This window comes from Pristiophorus japonicus, chromosome 19 (assembly GCF_044704955.1).
Source record: "Pristiophorus japonicus isolate sPriJap1 chromosome 19, sPriJap1.hap1, whole genome shotgun sequence".
Taxonomy (NCBI): Eukaryota; Metazoa; Chordata; class Chondrichthyes; family Pristiophoridae; genus Pristiophorus; species Pristiophorus japonicus.
Genome location: NC_091995.1, coordinates 81215520 through 81239560, shown reverse-complemented (window position 1 = coordinate 81239560; position 24041 = coordinate 81215520). Strand labels below are relative to the sequence as shown.

Below are 24041 nucleotides of genomic sequence, written 5' to 3'. Positions count from 1 at the left end.
TCGCACTTTCAGGCAATATCATTAAACACCTAGGTCTTTGGTTCCTTCACACCCTTCTGCGTCTTTCCAGAGTGAATACTCCCAGTACTTGTTTGTCCTCTCAAAACGTATTACCTCACGCTTCTCCACATCAAACTGCATCCGCCTAATCTGCCAACCTGCTCATCCTCTCCTGAAGCCTTTTTCAGTCCCCGTCAGAATGGAAATAAGCATCGCATAAACTGACTTAAATGCTTCCCTCCGCCCTTGTTATGAAGTGCCTTTGCTCTCTTTCCCCACCCAAGGTAGCTGGCTACATTTGGTCTCTGTTGAGGCTGGGAGTCAATTGAAAATTTTACAGCTCGAGATCATTAATATTTTTGTTAGGCAAAGTTACCAAGGGTTATGGAAACAAGGTGGGTCGCGGAGTACAGAGCAGCCGTAATCTAATTGAATGGTGGAACAGGCTCGAGGAGCTGAATGGCCTACTCCTGCATTCAGCATTCATGAGCCAGGAAACAAACAGGCAATGTTCCTGTGCTTGTTTACAGCACATTGATCCTGCTGGAAAGAACATATTAGAAGGAGTAGGCTATTCGGCCCTTCAAGCCTGCTCCGCCATTCAATGAGATCATGGCTGATTTTTAACCTCAACTCCACTTTCCTGCACTACCCCCCATATCCCGTGATTCTCAATACCCAAAAATCTATCGATCTCTCTCTTGAATATACTCAAAGATTGAGCCTCCACAGCCCTCTGAGGTAGAGATTTCCAAAGATTCACCACCCTTTGAGTAAAGAAGTTTCTCCTCATCTCAGTCCTAAATGGCTGACCCCTTATTCTGAGATTGTGACACCCCCCCCACCCCCTAGTTCTAGACTCCTCATCCAGAGGAAACATCCTCCCTGCATTTACCCTGTCAAGCCCTGTTTTATATGTTGTATGTTTCAAAGAATTCAAAGGATGTGGAAGAATTTTGTATGGGAATGAGCATGGCTCTGATGGTTGAATAGGCTGCTTGTGCATGGGGCATTAGGGGAGGTACAACATGGCTGTCTGCACCTGTGGAACTTTGCCCCAGGATTAATCACTACTTTAGGCAGGGAAAGAGAAAAGGGTGAGCCAGTGTCTGAAAAGAAGCACTGCAAAAAAAATTATCCAGTTAACACACAAAACAAATAATGGAATTAGAAATATAGTTATAAATACTTGCATTTCTTTAGCACCTTATATTGGCTGTGACCCTCCTGCCCTCCCACTCTGAACCCCAGTGGGCCACTGATCCTCTTATAAAACCATCAAGGACCCTACTCAGCACCAAGCCTGCGGCCAGCATCTCGCTGTAGGCAATTTGGCCTATATAGCAGTGTCTGGTCTCCAGTCGTCTTGGACCCCCTTGCCACTGGATCAAGACCGTGCTCAGCTGCCGGTGTGTAACGGCCACTCCACATTAAAAGAACTCGCGCACAGGCATCTTCCACTTTTCTAACATGAAGTTCGGGACCTGGAATGTCAGGGCCCTCATGGACAACCCCAACAGCAACAGGCCGGAATGCCGCACCGCCATAGTTGCCCGGGAACTTAGCGGAAAGAGCGTGAGGCAAACCAGTCCCAACCACTCCTTCCCTCAACGACTATCTGTCCCACCTGTGACAGAGACTGGTTCTCGTATTGGACTGTACAGCCACCTAAGAATGCATGTTAAGAGTGGAAGCAAGTCTTCCTCAATACCGAGTGACTGCCTATGATGATCACGTGAAAGTATTCAAAATGCTCCACGCAATCACTAAAATTATTTCGAATCACAGACGAGTACAGCACAGGAGACCATTCGGCCCATCGAGTTTTGAAGAGCAGTCCAGTCAGTCCCACTCCCCCGCTCTTTCCCCATATGCCTGCAATTTTTTCCTCTTTCAAGTATTTATTCAATTCCCTTTTGAAAGCCATTATTGACTCTGTATCCACCACCCTGTCAGGCAGTCTTCCAAATCCTAACCACTCGTTGCATTAAAAAGTTTCTCTTGAGGTCTGGTTCTTTTGCCAATCACCTTAAATCTGTGCCCTCTGGTTATCGACCCTTCAGCCACTGGAAACAATTTCGCTTTATTTACTCATCTCATCGTCATCATCATAGGCAGTCCCTCGGAATCGAGGAAGACTTGCTTCCACTCTTGAAATGAGTTCTCGGGTGGCTGAACGGTCCAACACGAGAGCCACAGACTCTGTCACAGGTGGGACAGATAGTTGTCGAGGGAAAGGGTGGGTGGGACTGGTTTGCCGCACGCTCCTTCCGCTGCCTGCGCTTGGTCTCTGCATGCTCTCGGCGTTGAGACTCGAGGTGCTCAGCGCCCTCCTGGATGCACTTCCTCCACTTAGGGCGGTCTTTGGCCAAGGACTCCCAGGTGTCAGTAGGGATGTCGCACTTTATCAGGGAGACTTTGAGGGTGTCCTTGTAACCCTTCCGCTGCCCACCTTTGGCTTGTTTGCCATGAAGGAGCTCCGCATAGAGCACTTGCTTTGGAAGTCTCGTGTCTGGCATGCGAATTATGTGGCCTGCCCAGCGAAGCTGATCGAGTGTGTTTTAAACCCTTTATGATCTTAAACATCTCTATCAAATCTCTTAGCCTTCTCTGTTCCAAGGAGAACAACCCAGCTTCTCCAGTCTATCCACATCACTGTAATCCCTCATCCCTGGAACCATTTTAGTAAATCTCTTCTGTACTCTCTCCAAAACCTTCACATTGATTGGAGCTTTCTCTGCTCTAAGGAGAGCTTTACTTTACAGCCAATAAAGTACTTCTGAAGTGTAGTCATGGTTGTGGCCAAAAAAGTGAGCCATCTCTAAGATCTATTAATTTGTCAGGAATGCATAAAAAGTTTATCATAAGCTTATAGAACTTGAGAAGCCTTACAAGATGCTGACTGGAACATGGAGAAACTATGGTAAAAAAATACGCAAACTACTCCCAGCCAAAGTCAGCACTGCGCGAAGATTATTTGTTCCTATTTTTTCTTTCAACAGAAGGCGGCTTAACGTTTTGTTCCCCATCAGATCTTTTCTTTACTCCAGCCTTATTTTTTCCTGGAGGTGCTGAATCACACTCGTGTACACTTCCACGGGAGCTGGCCAAACCTGCGGCAGAAACCCATGCTGACTTCCCCCATGAGACTACAGTTGCCTCAGTTAAGATCAGTTAGTTCAGGGGTCAAACCTCTGACCTTTCCAATCAGCTTGGCTCAGTTCCACACTGGTCAGTGCTCCTACCAGTAGGTAAGTTTCTAACCTACAGATTTTTTTCTAAAGTGAAAAGACAAAATAATTTCCCTTGCTGCCTCCTCTCCGACGAGGGCTGTTTGCTGAGAACAGCGATTTACTTGTACTTCTTGCAATTTAGTATACTGTATTCGCTGCTCATGATGTGGTCTCCTTTACATTGGGGAGACCAAACGCAGATTGGGTGATCGATTTGCAGAGCACCTCCGTTCAGTCCGTAAGCATGACCCTGAGCTTCCGGTCGCCTGTCACTTTAATCTCCTGCTCCACTCCCACTCCGAACTCGGTCTCCTACACTGTTCCAATAAAGCTCAATGCAAGCTCGAGGAACAACACCTCATCTTTCGTTTAGGCACTTTACAGCCTTCTGGACTCGACATCGAGTTCAACAATTTCCAAACATAACCTCTGCCCATTTTTGGCTCCCCTTCCCCCTGCCCCGATCTTATGTTTTTTTCTCTCTTTGTCTCCAATGGCAGCTGGTCATTATTCCGCCATTCACACCCTATCTCAACTAACCTTTTTCTAACTTCTGTCATTACCATTTCAACTCGGCCCATCATTCCTTTTGTCTCTCCAATCTCTCCTGCCTTCCACCCTATCACAGGCCTTCCCGTTTGTTCGTTCTTCCCCTCCCCCTTTCAGTGCTCTTTAAGATCTGTTCTTTTTGAACATTCTGACGAAGGGGGTCGACCTGAAATGTTAACTCTGATTTTCTCTCCACAGATGCTGCCTGACCCGCTGAGATTTCCAGCATTTTCTGTTTTTATTTCAGATTCCAGCATCTGCAGTACTTTGCTTTTGATTTGCTGAGGTGGCTGCACAAGCCCTCCAATACCAGGCCCAATTACTGCTCTGGTTTTGTGCTCTACGTACTAGATATTAAACTCAAGACGTTGTTGGCCTTTTTATGTTTACACCTGCACTCTGATAATTGTATGTTTCAACTCCGAGATCTCTCTGTTCATCCACATCCTCCTGAATCACTCCACATATGGCAATACAGCCTAGCACAATGCTCTCCTCATTAATGTCACGTAGATTTTCTATCTGGAGTCACACAACAGAGATCAGGAAGGGAAACTGTCTGGGAGGGATCTCAGAATCCAGGGAGGAAGGGAAAGTTAACCATGTGGTTAACCATAGAACCTCCCCCACTGCCCACTGAACCTCCCCCCCACCCCTGGCTGCAAACCCCCCCACCAAATCGCTGAACCCTCCCCACCGCTCTCACTGCCGAACATCCCACTCCTGCCTGATGAACACCCCCCCACTGCCCGCCGAAACCCTCACTCCTGACCGTGAACACCCTGCGCCCCCCCCACCCCCCACCCAAACCTTCCACTCATGCCCGATGAAATGTGGAACTTCCTGGTCTCCAGGTCTTACACTGCGGGCAATCCATTTACCGACAGTGACCTCGAGGAGCTCTGAACCTAAAGATTTTAACAGTGCACAAGAATGATGCACTAAGGAAGGATATACTGGTCATAGAGGGAGTGCAGCAAAGGTTCACCAGACTGATTCCTGATATGGGGTGGATTGTCCTATGAGGAGAGATTGAGTAGACTAGGCCTATATTCTCTAGCATTTCCCCTGGATGAGAAGTCGAGAACCAGCGGTCACAATCTCAGAATAAGAGTTTGGCCATTTAGGGCTGAGATGAGGAGAAGCTTCTTCACTCAGAGGGTGGTGAATCTTAGGAATTCTCTACCCCAGAGGGTTGTCGAGGCTCAATCTTTGAGTATATTCAAGACAGAGATCGCTAGATTTTGGAATATTAAGGGATCAAGGGATATGGGGATAGGGCAGGAAAGTGGAGTTGAAGTCGAAGATCGGCCATGATCTTATTGAATGGCGGAGCAGGCTTGAGGGGCCAAATGGCCGACTCCAGCTCCTATTTCGTACGCTCTTATGTAATGATTAAAAAAAAAACACACCTAGAAAGTTGAACACAGACGTTCTGTTTCAACTGGAGATTAAACCAGGCCTCCGAGCTTGCTCTTCAGAAAGTAGAAGCCTTTCTCCAGTTGCTGAAGTTTGTCTTCCTCCCTAGTGAGGTGCTGGTTCTTTCTGAACTCCCGCTTGATGAACGTGTAGTAGTACTCTCGGTCAGTGTACTGGAGATTGCGGCCCTCGTGCAGGAGAGCTCGGTAAAGATTCAGCACAGCCGCACGTGACCAGGTCGCCATGACAAGACGGATCGACCAAGGAAGATTGGCACCGTTCTCCAATCAGTACGGAAAGATCATTTTTGCCATACCTGAGGGAAAAAAAGAGAAAAGTTGATTCTCCACAACAATTATCTAGAAATGACAGCACGAAACAGGCCATTGGGCCCAACTGGTCTCTGCTGGTGTTTATGCTCAACACGAGCCTCCTCCCACTCTTCTTAATCTCACCCTATCAGCATATCCCTCTATTCCTTTCTCCCTCATGTGTTTATCTAGCTTCCCCTTAAAGGCACCTATGCTATGTGTCCACCCCTCCCTTTGGTAGCGAGTTCCACATTCTCACCAGTCTCTGGGTAAAGAAGTTTTTCCTGAATTCCTATTGGATTTATTGGTGACCATCTTATATTTATGGCCCTTAGTTTTGGTCCCACTGGAGCTATACAGCATATCCAGCAGCATTGGAAAAAGAAAAGGTGCATACCTTCAAAGGAAAAGATAGGCAAGTCCTTTAAAAGGATTGAACAAGATAGGGTGGGGCAGGTAAGAGAAAACAGGACAGGTAGCAGTCAATTAATCCCATTTCCACTCTTGACTTTTCCCATCTCTGGCTTTCATAAGAAATAGGAACAGGAGTAGGCCCTTCAAGTCTGCTCTGGCATTCGATAAGATCATGGTTCATCTTCTACCTCAACTTCACCATCCTGCTCTGCCCCATGCCCCTTGGTTCCCTTAATATTCAAAAAACTTTCGATCTCTTGAATATACTCAACAGCTGAGCATCCATAACCCACTGGGGTAGAGAATTCCAAAGATTCACAATCCTTAAGTGAAGAAATTTTCCTCATCTCAGTCTTAAATGGTCGACCCCTTATTCTGAGACTGTGACCCCTGGTTCTCGATTCCATAGCCAGGAGAAACATCCTCTCAGAATCTACCTGGTCAAGCCCCTTAAGAAAGATCACCTCTCATTCTTCTAAACACGAGAGAATATCGGCCTAGTCTACTCAATCCCTCCTCCTGGGATAATCCCCTCACCCCAGGAATCAGTTCAGTGAACCTTCATTGAGTTCCCACGAAGGCAATTATATCCTTCCTGAGGTAAGGAGACCAAAACTGTACACAGTACTCCTGGTGTAGCCTCACCAAAGCTCTATATAATTGCAGTAATTTTCTCTTATACTCTAAACCTTTTCCACGCTGTTCAAACCAAGCTCAATACAAACGTCATTAATAGAATCACATCTTTCTCCTCACCTTTCTCCCTCTGCACTGAACATAACTTCAGGAATTTCACAGCTCGGCATTCTTCCTCATTTTTTTAAAAGCAGAGAGTGTTTGGAGTACATGGTGGTCTTGTGTCAGGTGGCAGCAGTGTTTCAGATGATGGGGCAGAAATTCCGGCTTCTCCGGCTTCAGTACGGCGCGTGCACGGACCCGGGAAGGCATCGCAAAAGTCGTTTTTTGGCATGCGCTAAAAACCGGCCTTTCCGATCTGTCAAGCTCAAGCTTGACAGATCCTCTGTATCCCCACAGCCAGGACATTCGCATGGGCAAGATTGCAGTATTTGCCCATCTCTTGCCCAGCAAATGTCCTGAAAACTCTTGCGCCTGGTAAAAGCGCATAGCCTACTTTTACCAGCGTAAGAGCTTTAAAACATACAAAAACATATAAAAATAAAAATTTTAAAATACATTTTAATGTTAAAAACCTTGCCCATTAAGGTAAGTTTACTTTAAACCATAATTAAAAAACTTTTTAAAAATTTAAAATCAGAAAAATATTTTTTTTCCTGAGACATTTATTAACTTTAATTTAAATTCATCTTAAATATATGATGTATTTTTTCTATTTTTTTTAAATTTGTGTTTGGGTGTTTAGGGGGAGGGGGTGTTAACCATAATAATGAGTACTCCTACTTACGGAGTTCCCATTATTATGAATGAGAAAATACTTTATCTGGATTGACTGCGCAGTGCCATGTGACTCCAGCATACGTCCGTCCAGACGTGCACGCGTGTCAATGCGCAGGGAGAGGAGGCCTCAGGACCGGGATCGCTGGTAGGCACAGCAGGAAAAGGTAGGTACAGCAGGAAAAGGTAGGTGCGGATGCTTTTAACCATTTTCTGTCGTGCGCCCGCGGGAAGCAGAGGACCGGGATTTCAGGGCCATAGACCTTATGCCAGCAACTACAGATGTGATGGGAGTCCATTCCTGGGGACTGAGGGAGGAAGTCAGACTGAGCTATCGTTCCTTATTTCACGTCCTAATGGACCTGTTGCATAATCAAAAAAAACCAACAAGTGAGCGTCTATCACCCTTTGACATTCAACGGCATTACCATCGCCGAATCTCCCACCATCAACATCCTGCGGGGGGGGGGGGGTCACCATTGACCAGAAACTTAACTGGACCGGCCATAAATACTGTGGCAACAAGAGCAGGTCAGAGGCTGGGTATTCTGCGGCGAGTGACTCACCTCCTGACTCCCCAAAGCCTTTCCACCATCTACAAGGCACAAGTCAGGAGTGTGATGGAATACTCGCCACTTGCCTGGATGAGTGCAGCTCCAACAACACTCAAGAAGCTCGACATCATCCAGGACAAAGCAGCCCGCTTGATTGGCACCCCATCCACCACCTTAAACATTAATTCCCTCCACCACCGGCACACCGTGGCTAGTGTGTACCATCTACCAGATGCACTGCAGCAACTCACCAAAGCTTTTTCGACAGCACCTCCCAAACCCACGACCCCTCCCATCTAGGCCAGGGGCAGCAGACGCATGGGAACACCATCACCTCAAAGTTCCCCTCCAAGTCACACACCGTCCTGTCTTGGAAATATATCGGCCGCTCCCCATCGTCACTGGGTCAAAATCCTGGAACCCCTTCCCCAACAGCACTGTGGCAGCATCTTCACCACACGGACTACAGCAGTTCAAGGCAGCAGCTCACCACCACCTTCTCAAGGGGCAATAAATACTGGCCTTGCTAGCGATGCCCACATCCCATGAATGAATATAAAAAAAAAGGCACTCAAGATAAAAACATCAGAATACTGATCCAATCTAATGTACTTCAATCGAGCCATTATCCCACAGTCAATCATGTGCGTGACTCAGTGCTTTTCTTGACAATCTCCCTCATTTTGTGCAGTAGCCTGATGCAGATTTTTCCCAACCCTCCTGAAATTCGTTTCTACTGCATTACATTACAGTAACATTAAATGCAACCTGCTTTAATCAGTTGTAGCACACCACACGTGACCCAAGTACCCACTACCGGGCCATCCTGTCACAGCCCTGCACTGAATCAAGTTAAACTGCTCTTTTACGGCAGAGACGACAACAGCAGAAGAGAAGACTCCTACTCAAAAGCAACAAGTTGGAATCCAAGCCTCCACTAGCCTTCATATCCAGCTAGCCTCTATAAACAGCCAAGATAAGCAAAATCACATTTTAGCTATGGTACTGGATGGAATGATCAACAACTTGCATTTATATAGCGCCTTTAACAGAGTAAAACAACCCAAGGCACTTCACAGGAGTGATCAAACACAATTTGACACCAAAGCCATACAAGGAGATATTAGGACAGGTGACCCAATGTTTGGTCAAAGAGGTTGGCTTTAAGGAGCGTCTTGAAGGAGAGGTAGCGAAGCGGAGAGGTTTAGGGAAGGAATTCCGGAGCTTAAGGCCCAGGCAGCTGAAGGCATGGCCACCGATGGTGGGGCGAAGATAATCGGGGAGGCGCATGAGGCTAGAAATAGAGGAACGCAGAGATAATGGAGGGTAGTAGGGCTGGAGAAGTACCGAGATAGGGAGGGGCGAGGCCATGGAGGGATTTGAAAGGACGAGAGTTTTAAAATCAAGGCGTTGTCGGACCGGGAGCCAATGTAGTTCAGCGAGCACAGTTGCGATGGGTGAACGGGACATGGTACGAGTTAGGATAGTGGCAGCAGAGTTTTGGATGAGCTCAAATTTACAGAATGTGCAAGAGGGGAGGCCGGCCAGGGGAGCATTGGAATAGTCAAGTCTTGAGGTAACAAATGCAGATTATGAGGGTTACAGCATCAGAAGACCTGAGGCAGGGGCGAAAACGAGCAGTGTTATGGAGAGGATATCATAGATTCATAGAAATTTACATCACGGAAGTGTTGTGTAATAAATATATATATGTATATGTATATGTATATGTGTATAGACAAGGTGCAAGGGCTTTGGGCACTCAAGTCTAGGGCCAGAGCACATAATGCAAAGGCCAGTGGCACAAGACTTAGGGGAGAGTGATGTTGTGTATGTATAAGTATACTCCCTGTACACTCAATGTACAGTCACATCAGACTACTGGATGTACCTTCACACTGTATACACTATGCTTGTACCACCAGAGGGTGCAACTGGTGGAGACCCAGGGGTCACCTGTACACGACAGGTAACCAGGTATAAAAAAGGGAGCTCATCATGCAGTACCCTCACTCAGGAGCTGTAATAAATGGACTAAGGTCACCACAGTTCAAGTACAATACATTGCCCCATGAAGTCATTACTAGAGTGCTTACAGACACAATAGGAAGGAGGATATTTCGGCCCATTGTGACCACGCCAGCCGACCAAGAGCCATCCAGCCTAATCCCACTTCCCAGCTCTTGGTCCATAGCCCTGGAAGCTACGGCACTTCAAATGCACATCCAAGTATTTTTTAAATGTGGTGAGGGTTTCTGCCTCTACCATCCTTTCAGGCAGTGAGTTCCAGACCCAGACCCCCACCACCTTCTGGGTGAAGAAATTTCCCCTCATATCTCCTCTAAACCTCCCCCCAATTATTTTAAATCTATGCCCCCCGGTTGTTGACCCCTCTGCCAAGGGAAATAGGTCCTTCCTATCCACTCTACCCAGGCCCCTCATAATTTCATACACCTCAATCAGGTCTCCCCTTAGCCTCCTCTGTTCCAAAGAAAACAACCCCAGCATCTGAAATCTTTCCTCATAGCCAAAATTCTCCAGTCCAGGCAACATTCTTGTAAATTTCCTTTGCACCCTTTCCAGTGCAATCACATCTTTCCTGAAATGTGACCAGAACTGCACACAGTACCCCAGCTGTGGCCAAACCAGCGTTTTATACAGTTCAACCATAATCTCCTTGCTCTTGTATTCCATGCCTCGACTAATAAATGCAAGTATTCCATATGCTTTCTTAACCACCTTATCTACCTGTCCTGCTACCTTTAGGGATCTGTGGATCTGCACTCCAAGGTCCCTTTGTTCCTCTACACTTTTGAATTTAATGTGTATTCCCTTGCCTTGTTAGACCTCCCTGATGGTTTCTCGCAGGTCCATCAGCGGCAGGTCGGGGCCATAAAAGGAGCGGCGTGCGGCCCTGGGAGCAGCATGGAGCTGTACTACTGCAAGGTACAGCGCGAGCTGGTACAGGAGGGCAACGTCAGCGAAGAATGCCGTCAGCAAGGTCCAGGTCGGTGATTGGAGCGTGGGCAGCTACAGCAGAAGTGATGAGAAACTGTAGAGGGACGTGATCGAAGAAGCGCGAGTTCGGGACCAAGGGCAGCACACTTATCCAGACTGAATTCCATTTGCCACCGTTCCGCCCACCTGACCAGTACATTGTTATCTTCCTGCAATCCGCAGCTTTCTTCTTTATTATCAACCACACAGCCTATTTTAGTGTCATTTGCAAACTTCTTAATCATACCCCCAACATTCAAGTGTAAGTCATTGATATATCTGTATACCACAAAAAGGAAGGGACCCAGCACTGAGCTCTGCAGAACCCCACTGCATACATCTTCCAGTCACAAAAACACCCATCAACCATTACTCTTTGCTTCCTGCCTCTGAGCCAATTTTGGATCCAACTTGCCACTTTGCCCTGGATCACATGGGATTTTACTTTTGTGACCAGCTTGCCATGTGGGACCTTATCAAATGCTTTGCTAAAATCCATATACACTACATCATACGCACTGCAATCATCGACCTTCCTGGTTACATCCCTCAAAAAATTCAATCAAGTTAGTCACACGACCTTCCCGTAACAAATCCAGGCTGACTGTCCTTGATTAATCCATGTCTTTCCAAAATGAGGATATGCGGTTGGAAGCTCAGCTCAGGGTCAAATGCAATGCCAAAACAAATGTGAACAATCTCGCCCAGCCTCGGACAGTGGCCAGCAAAAGGGATAAAGTCGGTAGCTAGGGAACAGAATTTGTGGCGGGGTCCAAAGACAATGGCTTCAGTCTTGCCAATAATTAATTGGAGGAAATTTCTGCTCTTCCAATACCGGCTGTCAGACAAGCACCGTGACAAATCAGATTCAGTGGCAGGGTCGAGAGAGGTGGTGGTGAGGCAGAGTTAGATATCATAAGAACATAAGAATTAGGAACAGGAGTAGGCCATCTAGCCCCTTGAGCCTGCTCCGCAACTCAACAAGATCATGGCTGATCTGGCCACTTACCAGCCCGCTCCCCATAACCCTTTATTCCCTTATTGGTTAAAAATCTATCTATCTGTGATTTGAATACATTCAATGAGCTAGCCTCAACTGCTTCCCTGGGCAGAGAATTCCACAGATTCACAACCCTCTGGGAAAAGAAATTCCTTCTCAACTCGGTTTTAAATTGGCTCCCCCATATTTTGAGGCTGTGCCCCCTAGTTCTAGTCTCCCTGACCAGTGGAAACAAGCTCTCTGCCTCTATCTTGTCTATCCTTTTCATTATTTTAAATGTTTCTATCATTCTTCTGAACTCCAACGAGTAAAGACCCAGCCTACTCAATTTATCATCATAAGATAACCCCCTCATCTCCGGAATCAGCCTACTGAATCGTCTCTGTACCCCTTCCAAAGCTAGTATATCCTTCCTTAAGTAAGGTGACCAAAACTGCACGCAGTACTCCAGGTGCGGCCTCACCAATACCCTGTACAGTTGCAGCAGGACCTCCCTGCTTTTGTACCCCATCCCTCTCGTAATGAAGGCCAACATTCCATTCGCCTTCCTGATTACCTGCTGCACCTGCAAACTAACTTTTTGGGATTCATGGTCCCTCTGAAAATTTGATTTTAGCGCCCCAAAAAAAAAACCAAAAACCCAAAAAAAAAGGGGCCTTGAAAATGTCTGCTGTGTCACCCAGGTCGGGTGGCATGGTTTTAATGTTTTATGTTTTTGCAGGTTAACTCAAAAGAGTTTCATGGTCCCTCTGCACCGCAGCATGTTGTAATTTCTCCCCATTCAAATAATATTCCCTTTTACTGTTTTTTTCCCCAAGGTGGATGACCTCACATTTTCCGACATTGTATTCCATCTCCCAAACCTTAGCCCATTCGCTTAACCTATCTAAATCTCTGCAGCCTCTCTGTGTCCTCTACACAACCCACTTTCCCACTAATCTTTGTGTCATCTGCAAATTTTGTTACACTACACTCTGTCCCCTCTTCCAGGTCATCTACATATATTGTAAACAGTTGTGGTCCCAGCACCGATCCCTGTGGCACACCAATAACCACTGATTTCCAACCCAAAAAGGACCCATTTATCCCGACTCATTCATCAGCATACATGTGGAACCTGATGTGTTTTTGGATGATGTCGCAGAGGGGAAGCATGTAGATGAGAATTAGGAGGGGGCCAAGGATAGATCCTTGGGGGACACCAGAGCTAACGATGCAGGAACAGGAAGGGAAGCTGTTGCAGGCGATTCTCTGGCTATGATTAGATAGATAAGAATGGAACCAGAAGAGTGCAGTCCCACCCAACTGGACAACAGGAGAGGAGTTGGAGGAAGGTATTGTTAACAGTGTCAAACTGCTGCAGGTGGGTCAAGAATTACAAGGAGTGATAGTTTATCATGGTCACAGTGGAAGTAATTTGTGACTTTGATAAGAGCTGGTTAGGTACTGTGGCAGGGGCGAAAACCTGATTCAAACAATTCTGGGAAAGATGGGCAGGGAGTTAGGAGCGACAGTACGATCAAGGGCTTTGCGGAGGAAAGGGAGATTGGGGAAATAGTTTGCAAGGACAGAGGGGCCAAAGGTGGGTTTTTTGAGGAGGGAGATGATGACGGCAGATTTGAAAGGCGAGAGAGCCGCTAACAATATCAACTAACATGGGAACCCTGAAAGAAAATTGGGCGGTCAGCAGTTTGAAAATAGGGTCGAGGTATGTCTCATGGACAAGATATGCTCAGAGATTGCATCATGGGAGATACAAGAGAAAGATGAGTGCAGGGACTTGGGGAATCTACAGGGAAGTTTAGTTGGGTGGGCAAGGGGAGGGAAAGGAAGCTAGAGGCAACTGAACGGATGGTCTCGATCTTAAGTAACAAAAAAGTCCATGAGCTCTTCACACTTGTTGGGATGAGGGATGGGGAGGAAGAGGTGTAAGAAACCTTTTTCGAGTGGAAATGAGAAGCGGGTGTTCAGGATGATCCTGTAATAGTGAGCAGTTTTGGCAGAGGAGAGCAGAACCCATTAGTGCTTTATGTGGCCCAGCCAGATCGGACGATAAATGGCTAAACCCATACCAGCTTCAAGAGGGAAACTCCCACAATATGATCCAGTTTTGGCATTCCCACAGAAGCAGTCTTACTGTTTTCTCCCTCCATCTCCCCCCTAGTCTGCATAATAAAATAGGATGAGATGTTTTTAAATCCAAATTAACGGATACAGTATTTACTTCTAATGCTGTTAGCTACACAGAATATTCTGATGATCAGCCACCAACAGATATATAAAGGTACCGATACATTAGCAATAAAAACATCTGACGCCTTGCAGAACAGACAGCAACTCAAGATTCTGACTGAATACAAACCTTACCTACGGCTTATTTAATCTCTGCCCTTGTCCAGCGAAGGAGTTTAGTTTGACACAAGGTTAGACCCAAAACGTTAACCTGTTCTTTCTCTCCACAGAGGCTGACTGACTGGCTGTGACATTTTCCACTGTCTGATTTCAAGCATGTGTGTGCTCTTTTAAAAAAAAAATCAAAATCTGAATTTAAGACTTTTCTTTCCCCTCTGGATTTTAATAACATGCCAACACAGGTTCTGTAAACTAACTAACGCAGGGTGTGACAAACACCAGCAGTCAGAATTGCATAAGGAATGGCTGCTCTCATGTGCTTTTTAAATGGATTAAACTTCAATTAAAAAAACAGGCCATTAAAGTTCCCCAGAATCTGGCTCAGCCACCGGAAGTCCCACCCCACCCCGCCGCTAATTGGATCCCTGTTCCGCAATGCGGCCTTATGATTGGCCGCGACGCCTGCCAATCACCCACCCCACCCCCCAATCGGGCCAAGCGCTACGGACGCGGCAGAAAAACCCGACTTCCTCCGATTTATTTCTCAAACATTTTCAACGCAGTGACGTTCTCAGGTGATCCCCCTCGGATTTCCACGGACCCAATACAAAGCCGCAGGGTTAATGTCGGTCACCTTGTCTCTCGCCCGGCACTAACTCCGCTCCCTCCTTCTCGGGAACGACGAACAAGATGGCGCCCACGCCCCGCCATCCATTCCGGGTCACGCCGCACGTCATTACGTCACTGGCTGCCAGGGCGGGGCGGGGCCAGGCGTGGCTGTCAATCAAAGCGAGCCTTCAAGGGGCATTGGTCAGGCCACACCTGGAGCACTCACCTGAAGAAGGACATATTTGCCTCAGAGTCATTGCAACAAAGGTTCACTATTCTGAACCTTGGGTTGTCCTATGAAAGAAAGACTTGCATTTCTATAGTGGCTTCCACGACCACCTACATTACAGCAGTGACTACACTTCACAAAAGTACCCTTACGGCTAAAGGGATCAAGGGGTATGGAGAGAAAGCAGGAATGGGGTATTTAGTGAATGATCAGCCATGATCTTATTGAATGGTGGTGCAGGCTCGAAGGGCCGAATGGCCTACTCCTGCACCTATTTTCTATGTTTCTATGTTTTATCTCTGTAAAGCTCTTTGGGACGTCCGGTGGTCATGAAAGGCGCTATATGAATGCAAGTCTATTTCCCTTTTTCCCCACCGGACATCCCAAAGCTCTTTACAGCCAATGAAGTACTTTTTGAAAGATAGTCACTGTTGTAATGTACCAAACGTGGCAGCAAGCTCCCACAAACAGCAATATGATGATGATGATGGGATCATTTGTTTTTTAGTGATGTTGTTTGAGGGATAAATATTGGCCCCAGGACACCGGGGATAACTTACCCTGCTCTTATGGGAACTTGAAAATCGATTCAGTAGGGAGGGGAGTAAAGCTGGAATTAGAAAGCAAAAATAAAGAAAATGAGTTTGAAGGAGTGAGGAAACAATCAGGAAAAAAGGGTAAAAGAAAACAAATTTAAAGGCACTTTGTCTAAATGCACGTAGCATTTATAACAAAATAGATGAGTTGACGGCACAAATAGAGACAAATGGGTATGAACTGATAGCCATTTCAGAGATGTGGATGCAAGGTGACTAGGACTGTTAATTAAATATTTAGGTGTATTTGACAATCTGGAAGGACAACAGAAAGGAAAAGGAGGTGGGGTAGCTCTATTGATAAAGGATGGAATTACTGCAACAGTGAGAAATGATATTGGCTCAAGTGATCAGGATATTCAAACAGTTTGGGTGGAGATAAGGAATAATAAGGGGAAAAGTCACTGGTGGACGAAGTCTATAGGCCCCCTAACAGCAGCAACTTTGTTGGTCGGAGCATAAACCATATTGAGGGCTTGTAAAAAGGTAACAGCAATAATCATGGGTGATTTTAACCTCCATATTGATTGGACAAGTCAAATTAGTCTGGGTAGCCTTGAGGAAGAGTTCACACAGTGCAAAAGGGATGGGTTCCTTGAGCAGTATGTAATTGAACCAACCATGGGGCAGGCTATCTTAGATCTGGTCCTGTGTAATGAGACAGGATTAATAAACAATGACCTAGTAAAGGATCCCCTTGCAATGAGTGATCATAGTATGATTTAATTTCAAATTCAGATGGAGGGTGAGAAAGTTGGATCTCTCAACAGCGTACTAAGCTTAAATAAAGGAGACTATGAAGGTATGAGGGCAGAGTTGGCTAAAGTGGACTGGGAAATAGATTCAAGTGTAGGACGGTTGATGAACAGTGGTGTACATTTAAGGAGATATTTCACAACTCTCAAGAAAAATATATTCCAGTGAGGAGGAAAGGGTGTAAAAGAAAAGATAGCCATCCGTGGCTAACTAAAGAAATAAAGGACGGTGTCCAATTAAAAACAAGATCATACAAAGTGGCTAAAACTAGTGAGAGGACAGAAGATTGGGAAGCTTTTAAAAGCCAGCAAAGAATGACTACAAAAAATGATTAAGAAAGGGAAGATAGACTATGAAAGTAAACTAGCACAAAATATAAAAACAGATAGTAAGAGTTTCTACAGGTATATAAAAAGAAAAAGAGTGGCTAGAGTAAATGTTGGTCCCTTGGAGGACAAGATCGGGGAGTTAGTAATGGGGAACATGAAGATGGCAGAAACTCTGAACACATATTTTGTATCAGTCTTTACAGTAGAGAACTCTAACAATATCCCAACAGTGGATAGTCAAGGGGCTATAGGGGGGAGGAACTTAACACAATCACAATCACGAAGGAGGTGATACTCAGTAAGATAATGGGACTAAAGGCAGATAAAACCCCTGGACCCGATGGCTTGCATCCTAGGGTCTTAAGAGAAGTAGCGACAAGGATTGTGGATACATTGGTGGTTACAAGATTCTGGGGAGGTCCCAACAGATTGGAAAACTGCAAATGTAACGCCCATATTAAAAAAAGGAGACAGACAAAAAGCAAGAAACTATAGAGCAGTTAGCCTAACATCTGTGGTTGAGAAAATGTTGAAGTCCATTATTAAAGAAGCAGTAGCAGGACATTTGGAAAAGCAAAATTCGGTCAGGCAGAGTCAGCATGGATTTATGACGGGGAAATCATGTTTGACAAATTTGCTGGAATTCTTTGAGGATGTAACGAACAGGGTGAATAAAGAGGAACCAGTGGATGTGGTGTATTTGCACTTCCAGAAGGCATTTGACAAGGTGCCACATAAAAGGTTACTGCACAAGATAAAAGTTCACGGGACTGGGGGTAATATCTTAGCATGGATAGACGATTGGCTAACGAACAGAAAACAGAGAGTCGGGATAAAGGTTCATTCTCGGGTTGGCAATCAGTAACTAGTGGGATGCCGCAGGGATCGGTGCTGGGACCCCAACTATTTACAATCTATATTAACGACTTCGAAGAAGGGACCGAGTGTAACGTAGCAAAGTTTGCTGATGATACAAAGATGGGAGGAAGACACAAAAAATCTGCAAAAGGACATAGACAGGCTAAGTGAGTGGGCAAAAATTTGGCAGATGGACTTTAATGTTGGAAAGTGTGAGGTCATGCGCTTTGGCAGAAAAAAAATCAAAGAACAAGTTATCATTTAAATGGAAAAAGATTGCAAAGTTCTGCAGTACAGCGGGACCTGGGGGTACTTGTGCATGAAACACAAAAGGATAGTGTGCAGGTACAGCAAGTGATCAGGAAGGCCAATGGAATCTTGGCCTTTGTTGCAAAGGGGATGGAGTATAAAAACAGGGAAGTCTTGCTACAAGCAGGGAAGTCTACCTTATATAAGGTATTGGTGAGGCCACACCTGGAGTACTGTGTGCAGTTTTGGTTTCCATATTTACGAAAGGATATACTTCCTTTGGAGGCAGTTCAGAGAAGGTTCACTAGGTTGATTCCGGAGATGAGGGAGTTGACCTATGAGGAAATGTTGAGTAGGTTGGGCCTCTACTCATTGGAATTCAGAAGAATGAGAGGTGATCTTATCGAAATGTATAAGATTATGAGGGGGCTTGACAAGGTGGATGCAGAGAGGATGTCTCCACTGATGGGGGAGACTAGAACTAGGGGGCATAATCTTAGAATAAGGGGCTGCCTTATTAAGGGGCCATCTTAAAACTGAGATGAGGAGAAATTTCTTTTCTCAGAGGGTTGTAAATCTGTGGAATTCGCTGCCTCAGAGATCTGTGGAAGCTGGGACATTGAATAAATTTAAGACAGAGATAGACAGTCTCTTAACCGATAAGGGAATAAGGGGTTATGGGGAGCGGGCAGGGAAGTGGACCTGAGTCCATGATTGGATCAGCCAAGATCATATAAAATGGCGGAGCTGGCCCGAGGGGCCATATGGCCTACTCCTGCTCTTATTTCTTATGTCCTTTAGTTCTTATTCCAAATAGTGTCATGGGATATTTTCATCATCATCATCATCAGCATAGGCAGTTCCTCAGAATCAAGGAAGACTTGCTTCCACTCCTGAAGTGAGTTCTTTGGTGGCAGAACAGTCCAATACGAGAACCACAGACTCTGTCACAGGTGGGACCGACAGTTGCCGAGAGAAGGGGTGGGTGGGACTGGTTTGACGCACACTGCTTCCGCTGCCTGCGCTTGACCTCTTCAGGCTCTCAGCGTTGAAACTCGAAGTGCCCGAATGCATTTTTTCCACTTGGGGCGGTCTTTGGCCAGGGACTCGCAGGTATCAGTGATGAGGTCGCACTTTATCAGGGAGGCTTTGAGGGTGTTTTTGTAACATTTCCACTGCCCACTTTTGGTTCAATTGCCGTGAAGGAGCTCCGCCTTGAGCACTTGCTTTGGGAGTCTCGTGTCTGGTGTGCAAACTATGTGGCCTGCCCAGCGAATCTGATCGAGTGTGGTCAGTGCTTCAATGCTGAGGATGTTAGCCTGGATGAGGACACTGATGTTGGTGCGTCTGTCCTCCCAGGGGATTTTCAGGATCTTGCAGAAACATCGTTGGTGATATATCTCCAGCGACTTGAGGTGTCTTCTGCACAAAGTCCATGCCTCTGAGCCATACAGAAGGGCGGGTATTACTACAGCCCTGTAGACCATGAGCTTGGTGGTAGATTTGAGGGCCTGGTCTTCGAACACTCTTTTCCTCAGATGGCCGAAGGCTGCACTGGCGCACTGGAGGCGGTGTTGAATCTCCGCATCCATTGATAAGAGACACCCGAGGTATGGGAAATGGTCCACATTGTTGAGGGCCGCGCCGTGGATCTTGATGACTGAGGGGCAGAGCTGTGCGGCGAGGACAGGCTGGTGGAGGACCTTTGTCTTACAGATGTTTAGCGTAAGGCCCATGCTTTCATATGCCTCAGTAAATACATCGACTATGTTCTGGAGTTCAGCCTCAGAATGTGCGCAGACGCAGCCGTCGTCCGCGTATTGTAGCTCAACGTCAGAGGTTGGGGTGATCTTGGACCTGGCCTGGAGGCGGCATAGGTTAAACAGCTTTCCACTGGTTCTGTAGTTTAGTTCCACTCCAGTGGGGAGCTTGTTGACTGTGAGGTGGAGCATGGCGGCAAGGAAGATTGAGAAGAGGGTTGGAGCGATGACCTCGGTCAACTGGAGAGGGCAGAGACGGTCTTGGTTTAATGTCTCATCCGAAAGACGGCACCTCCAACAGTGCTCAGTACTGCACTAGAGTGTCAGCCTTGATTTATTTATGTGCTCAAGTCTCTGGATTGAACCCACAATCTTTTGGCTCAGAGGTGACAGTACTCCCAACTGAACCACGGCTGACACTCTTGAGGAGACATTGAGGTGAATGAGACTAAACTCTCTGGAGTGTAGAAGAATGAGCAGTGATCTCATTGAAACATATAAGATTCCAAGGGGGATTGACAGAGTAGATACAGAGAGGTTGCTTCCCTTGGCTGGAGAGTCTAGAACTAGTGGGCATAGTCTCAGGATAAAGGATCAGCCATTTAAGTTTGAGATGAGGAGAAATTTCTTCACTCAGAGGGTTGTGAATCTTTGAAATTCTCTCCCCCAAAGGACTGTGGCTGCTTAGTCATTGAGATAGATAGATTTTTGGACTCCAGAGGAATTAAGGGATATGGGGATATGGCAGGAAAGAGGAGTTGAGGTTGAAGATCAGCCATCATCATCATAGGCAGTCCCTCAGAATCGAGGAAGACTTGCTTCCACTCCTAAAGTGAGTTCTTTGGTGGCTGAACAGTCCAATACGAGAGCCACAGTCTCTGTCACAGGTGGGACAGACATTCGTTGGGGGAAGGGGAGGGTGGGGTGCCACTGATTTACCACATGCTCCTTCCGCTGCCTGCGCCTGACCTCTTCACGCTCGCAGCGTTGAGATTCGAAGAGCTCAATGCCTTCCCGGATGCACTTTCTCCACCCAGGGCGGTTATGATCTTATTAGATGGTGGAGCAAGCTCGAGGGGCAGTATAGCCTTCTCTTGCTCTTATGCTTTCAATGAGCAGCACATGCCCAAGAATGGGGGGGGGGGGGGGGTGTCCCTATCCCATGGGGGTTAGAATCATAGAATCATAGAACGGTTACAGCACAGAAGAAGGCCATTCGGCCCTTCGAGCCCGTGCCGGCTCTCTGCAAGAGCACTTCAGCTAGTCCCACTCCCCTTGTCCTTTCCCCATATCCCTGCAAATTTCTTCCCTTCAGGTACTTATCCAATTTCCTTTTCAAAGCCACAATTGAATCGGCCTCCACCACCCTTTCAGGCAGTGCATTGCAGATCATAACCATTTGGATCGCCTGCCTCTCTTTCGTGGTCTCATTCGTGCCCATGTGGCCCTGGAGTGGGAATGCATGATGTCCACCATGGGTCATGCTCTCACATAGAATCATAGAAATGTATAGCACAGAACGAGGCTGGCCCATCATATCCGTGCCGGTTGACAAAGCACAATCCAGCCTAATCCCACTTTCCAGCTTTTGGTCTATAGCCTTGTAGGTTACGGCACTTCAAATGCATATCCAAATATTTTTAAAATGCTATGAGGATTGCTGCCTCTACCACCCTTTCAGGCAGTGAGTTCCAGACCCCCACTACCCTCTGGGTGTAAAAGTTCCCATCACCTCTGAGTCAGAAGGTTGTGAGTTCAAGTTCCACTCTAGAGACTTGAGCACACAATCTCGGCTGACACTCCCAGTGCAGTACTGAGGGAGTGCTGCACAGTCAGAGGTGCCTTCTTTCAGATGAGATGTTAAACCGAGATGGTATGGGACTAGGGGAGATAGGGGAATGGCCTATGGGGAGGAGAGGGAAACAGGGGAATTTACCTAGTAAATTCAGAAAATAGCATTGTGGTTTGCAGCATATGTGTAATTTGAGACATGACTTGTGGTAAGTGTAGCATGCTTAGGAAGAACAAGTGACCAATGTTCCCTCTCATTTTTTTTTCATGCATGGCACCTTTAACTTGCTGTGCGGTCCATTCAAATTCCCGCACAGTTTCTCCCGTGTAAAAGTTGGTGAGCAGTCTGCACGGGACCCCCAGACCGCTGTGCAGCCACGCAGCTTAACGGAAACATGCTCACCACCCACGTGAGAGTTCAGGTGCAGCACGGAAGCCAAAGTGCAAGCAGTAGGCTTGGAAACCCCAATGAGAACGGTGGCATAGTGGTTATGTTAATGGACCAATAATCTGGAGACGCAAGTTGAAATTCCAGCATGGCAGCTGGGGAATTTAAATTCAGTTAATTAAATAAATCTGGAATAAAAAGCTAGTATCAATAAAGGTGACCACGAAACTACCATTGTCGTTAAAACCCATCTGGTTCACTAATGTCCTTTCGGGAAGGAAATCTGCCGTCCTTACCCGGTCTACCCACAGCAATGTGGTTGACTCTTAAATGGCCTAGCAAGCCGTTCAGTTGTACCAAGCTGCTGCGACAAAGTCAGCACTGTAAGGAAGGCAGACATTAGTGAACCAGTTGGGTTTTTCTGAAAAGAGCAGGGGAGTTATTCCTGGTGGCGTGGTCAATATTTATACCTCAATCAACATCATAAAAACAGATTATCTGGTCATTAGCGCATTACTGTTTGTGGGAGCTTGCTGTGCGCAAATTGGCTGCCGCGTTTCCTACATTACAACAGTGACTACACTTCAAAAGTACTTCATTGGCTGTAAAGCGCTTTGAGACATCCGGTGATCATGAAAGGCGCTTTAGAAAAAGAAAGACTTACATTTATATAGCACCTTTCACAGAGTAAAATGCCCCAAGGAGCGATATCAGACAAAATTTGACACCGGGCCACATAAGGAGATATTAGGACAGGTGAACAAAAGCTAGGTCAAAGACGTAAATTTTAAGGAGCGTCTTAAAGGGGGAAAGAGAGGTAGAGAGGCGGAGAGGTTTACGGAGGGAATTTCCACTATATCACTCAACCCCATGAACTACAGCTTACAATATTACTGCCGAAAAACATATTAGTTGCTGTGCTTTCTATTAGTGTACACAGTGCTCAAAGGATTAAAGGTAAGGATGCGCTTATTTGTACTACCAAAATGGCTGCATTGTCTCTGATTGGCTCTCCATTATCACATGACCAATTGCTGATTGGTTCCCCTTGGAGGATAAGCCACACCTTAAAGTTTCTCTGGAATGTGTAACTGGAACCGCCCAGCCCAAGTTCTGACTGACTTTGCAAAGTGTAATTTTTTTTAATTTTAAATTTTTTTAAATTTATTTATTCGTTGCCAATCTTTCCAATTCTTTGTCAGATCACAAACGCCAGAGGTCACCTTGCACACATCAAGGATCACCCTGCGCTAATGCTCTTAGCCAAAAGGCCTAGAGCCCAAGCACCGTTCCTGGAAGTACTGCAATACCAGGTTCGTGTCATGGAGGTGGATGGGTCAAGCCCCCCACCCACCTCCTCGATCCCCACACATACTGAATAGTCATGGAGCCAGGATACCTGAGCGCAGTTGGTGCCAGTGGTACTGTACCCTAGAGTCATTACTTTAAGGAAAGAATGGGAGAATCTAGCATAAGAGTCCATGACTCAGACTTCAGAAGCCAGAGAAGATAGATCTCCATCAACCCAGTAAAAGCCTCTCAAGTTCCAGCTGAAGTCCCTTACCCCAGCACAAGGGCTGCCTCCCCCAGCCAAAGTCCCTCACTCCCACCCTGCCATCGATGGGGTATAGTGCGTGTGTCACGGATTGTTAACAGGTTTATTGGGTATGAAATGAATAGTGAGTGTCGTGACTTGCAGATTTCATCCACTCCAACGATGTCCCTTGTAATGCATGGATTGAGCTTTCCGTGAAATCAGGTGTGGGTGTAAAGGGGGTTTGAAGAATGTGATCCGTCTTCCCAGAATTCTGTGTCTTGTTGGATGCGAGTTGATGACACATGGAAAAGATCCTGTGGAGTTTGAAATTTTCTGGGAGAGTAACAAGAAACTAAAAAGGCTCAAGGCATTATGTATTTATGTCATGGACTCTTATGCTAGATTCTCTTCTTAAAGTAATGACTCTAGGGTACAGTACCACTGGCACCAACTGCGCTCAGGTATCCTGGCTCCATGACTATTCAGTATGTGTGGGGATCGCTTCTCGGCCTTTTGGCTAAAATCATGCGTAACTGACCTGACAGGGGAGTAACCATGACCAGAAAGTGGTTCTCCCTGGATCAGGAAGGTGGTTCTCCTATGCTTTTTGGAAATAGGAGGTGGGTGGGGGCCTGCCCAGTCCACCTCCATGGCACGAACCTGGTATTGCAGTACTTCCAGGAACGGTGCTTGGGCT

General features: G+C 46.3%; 1 protein-coding gene and 1 non-coding gene across 3 annotated transcripts; one reads left to right on the top strand and one right to left on the bottom strand.

Moving 5' to 3' along the window:
• Positions 1 to 5233: 5233 nt before the first annotated feature.
• LOC139229989 (mitochondrial ribosome and complex I assembly factor AltMIEF1-like) lies at positions 5234 to 14957 on the bottom strand. Of its 2 annotated transcripts, XM_070861696.1 has the most exons (3): positions 14877 to 14950; positions 14258 to 14409; positions 5234 to 5517 (listed from the first exon to the last, which is right to left on the bottom strand). In XM_070861696.1, exon 3 carries the CDS (start codon positions 5444 to 5446, stop codon positions 5234 to 5236), a length of 213 nt encoding a protein of 70 aa, XP_070717797.1. In that variant the 5' UTR covers positions 5447 to 5517; positions 14258 to 14409; positions 14877 to 14950. The 2 variants fall into 2 exon arrangements, with proteins under 2 accessions (XP_070717797.1, XP_070717796.1); XM_070861695.1 differs by lacking the exon at positions 14258 to 14409 and having other exon boundaries at positions 14877 to 14957.
• Positions 14958 to 23841: 8884 nt separating this feature from the next.
• Positions 23842 to 24041, top strand: LOC139230669 (U2 spliceosomal RNA). The gene has a single exon (XR_011587957.1). It is a non-coding gene; the product is annotated as a U2 spliceosomal RNA (small nuclear RNA).

What these genes read in the sequence shown, in the direction of transcription:
- LOC139229989 (XM_070861695.1), bottom strand. Translation starts at nt 5,446, where the DNA reads ATGGCGACCTGGTCACGTGCGGCTGTGCTGAATCTTTACCGAGCTCTC.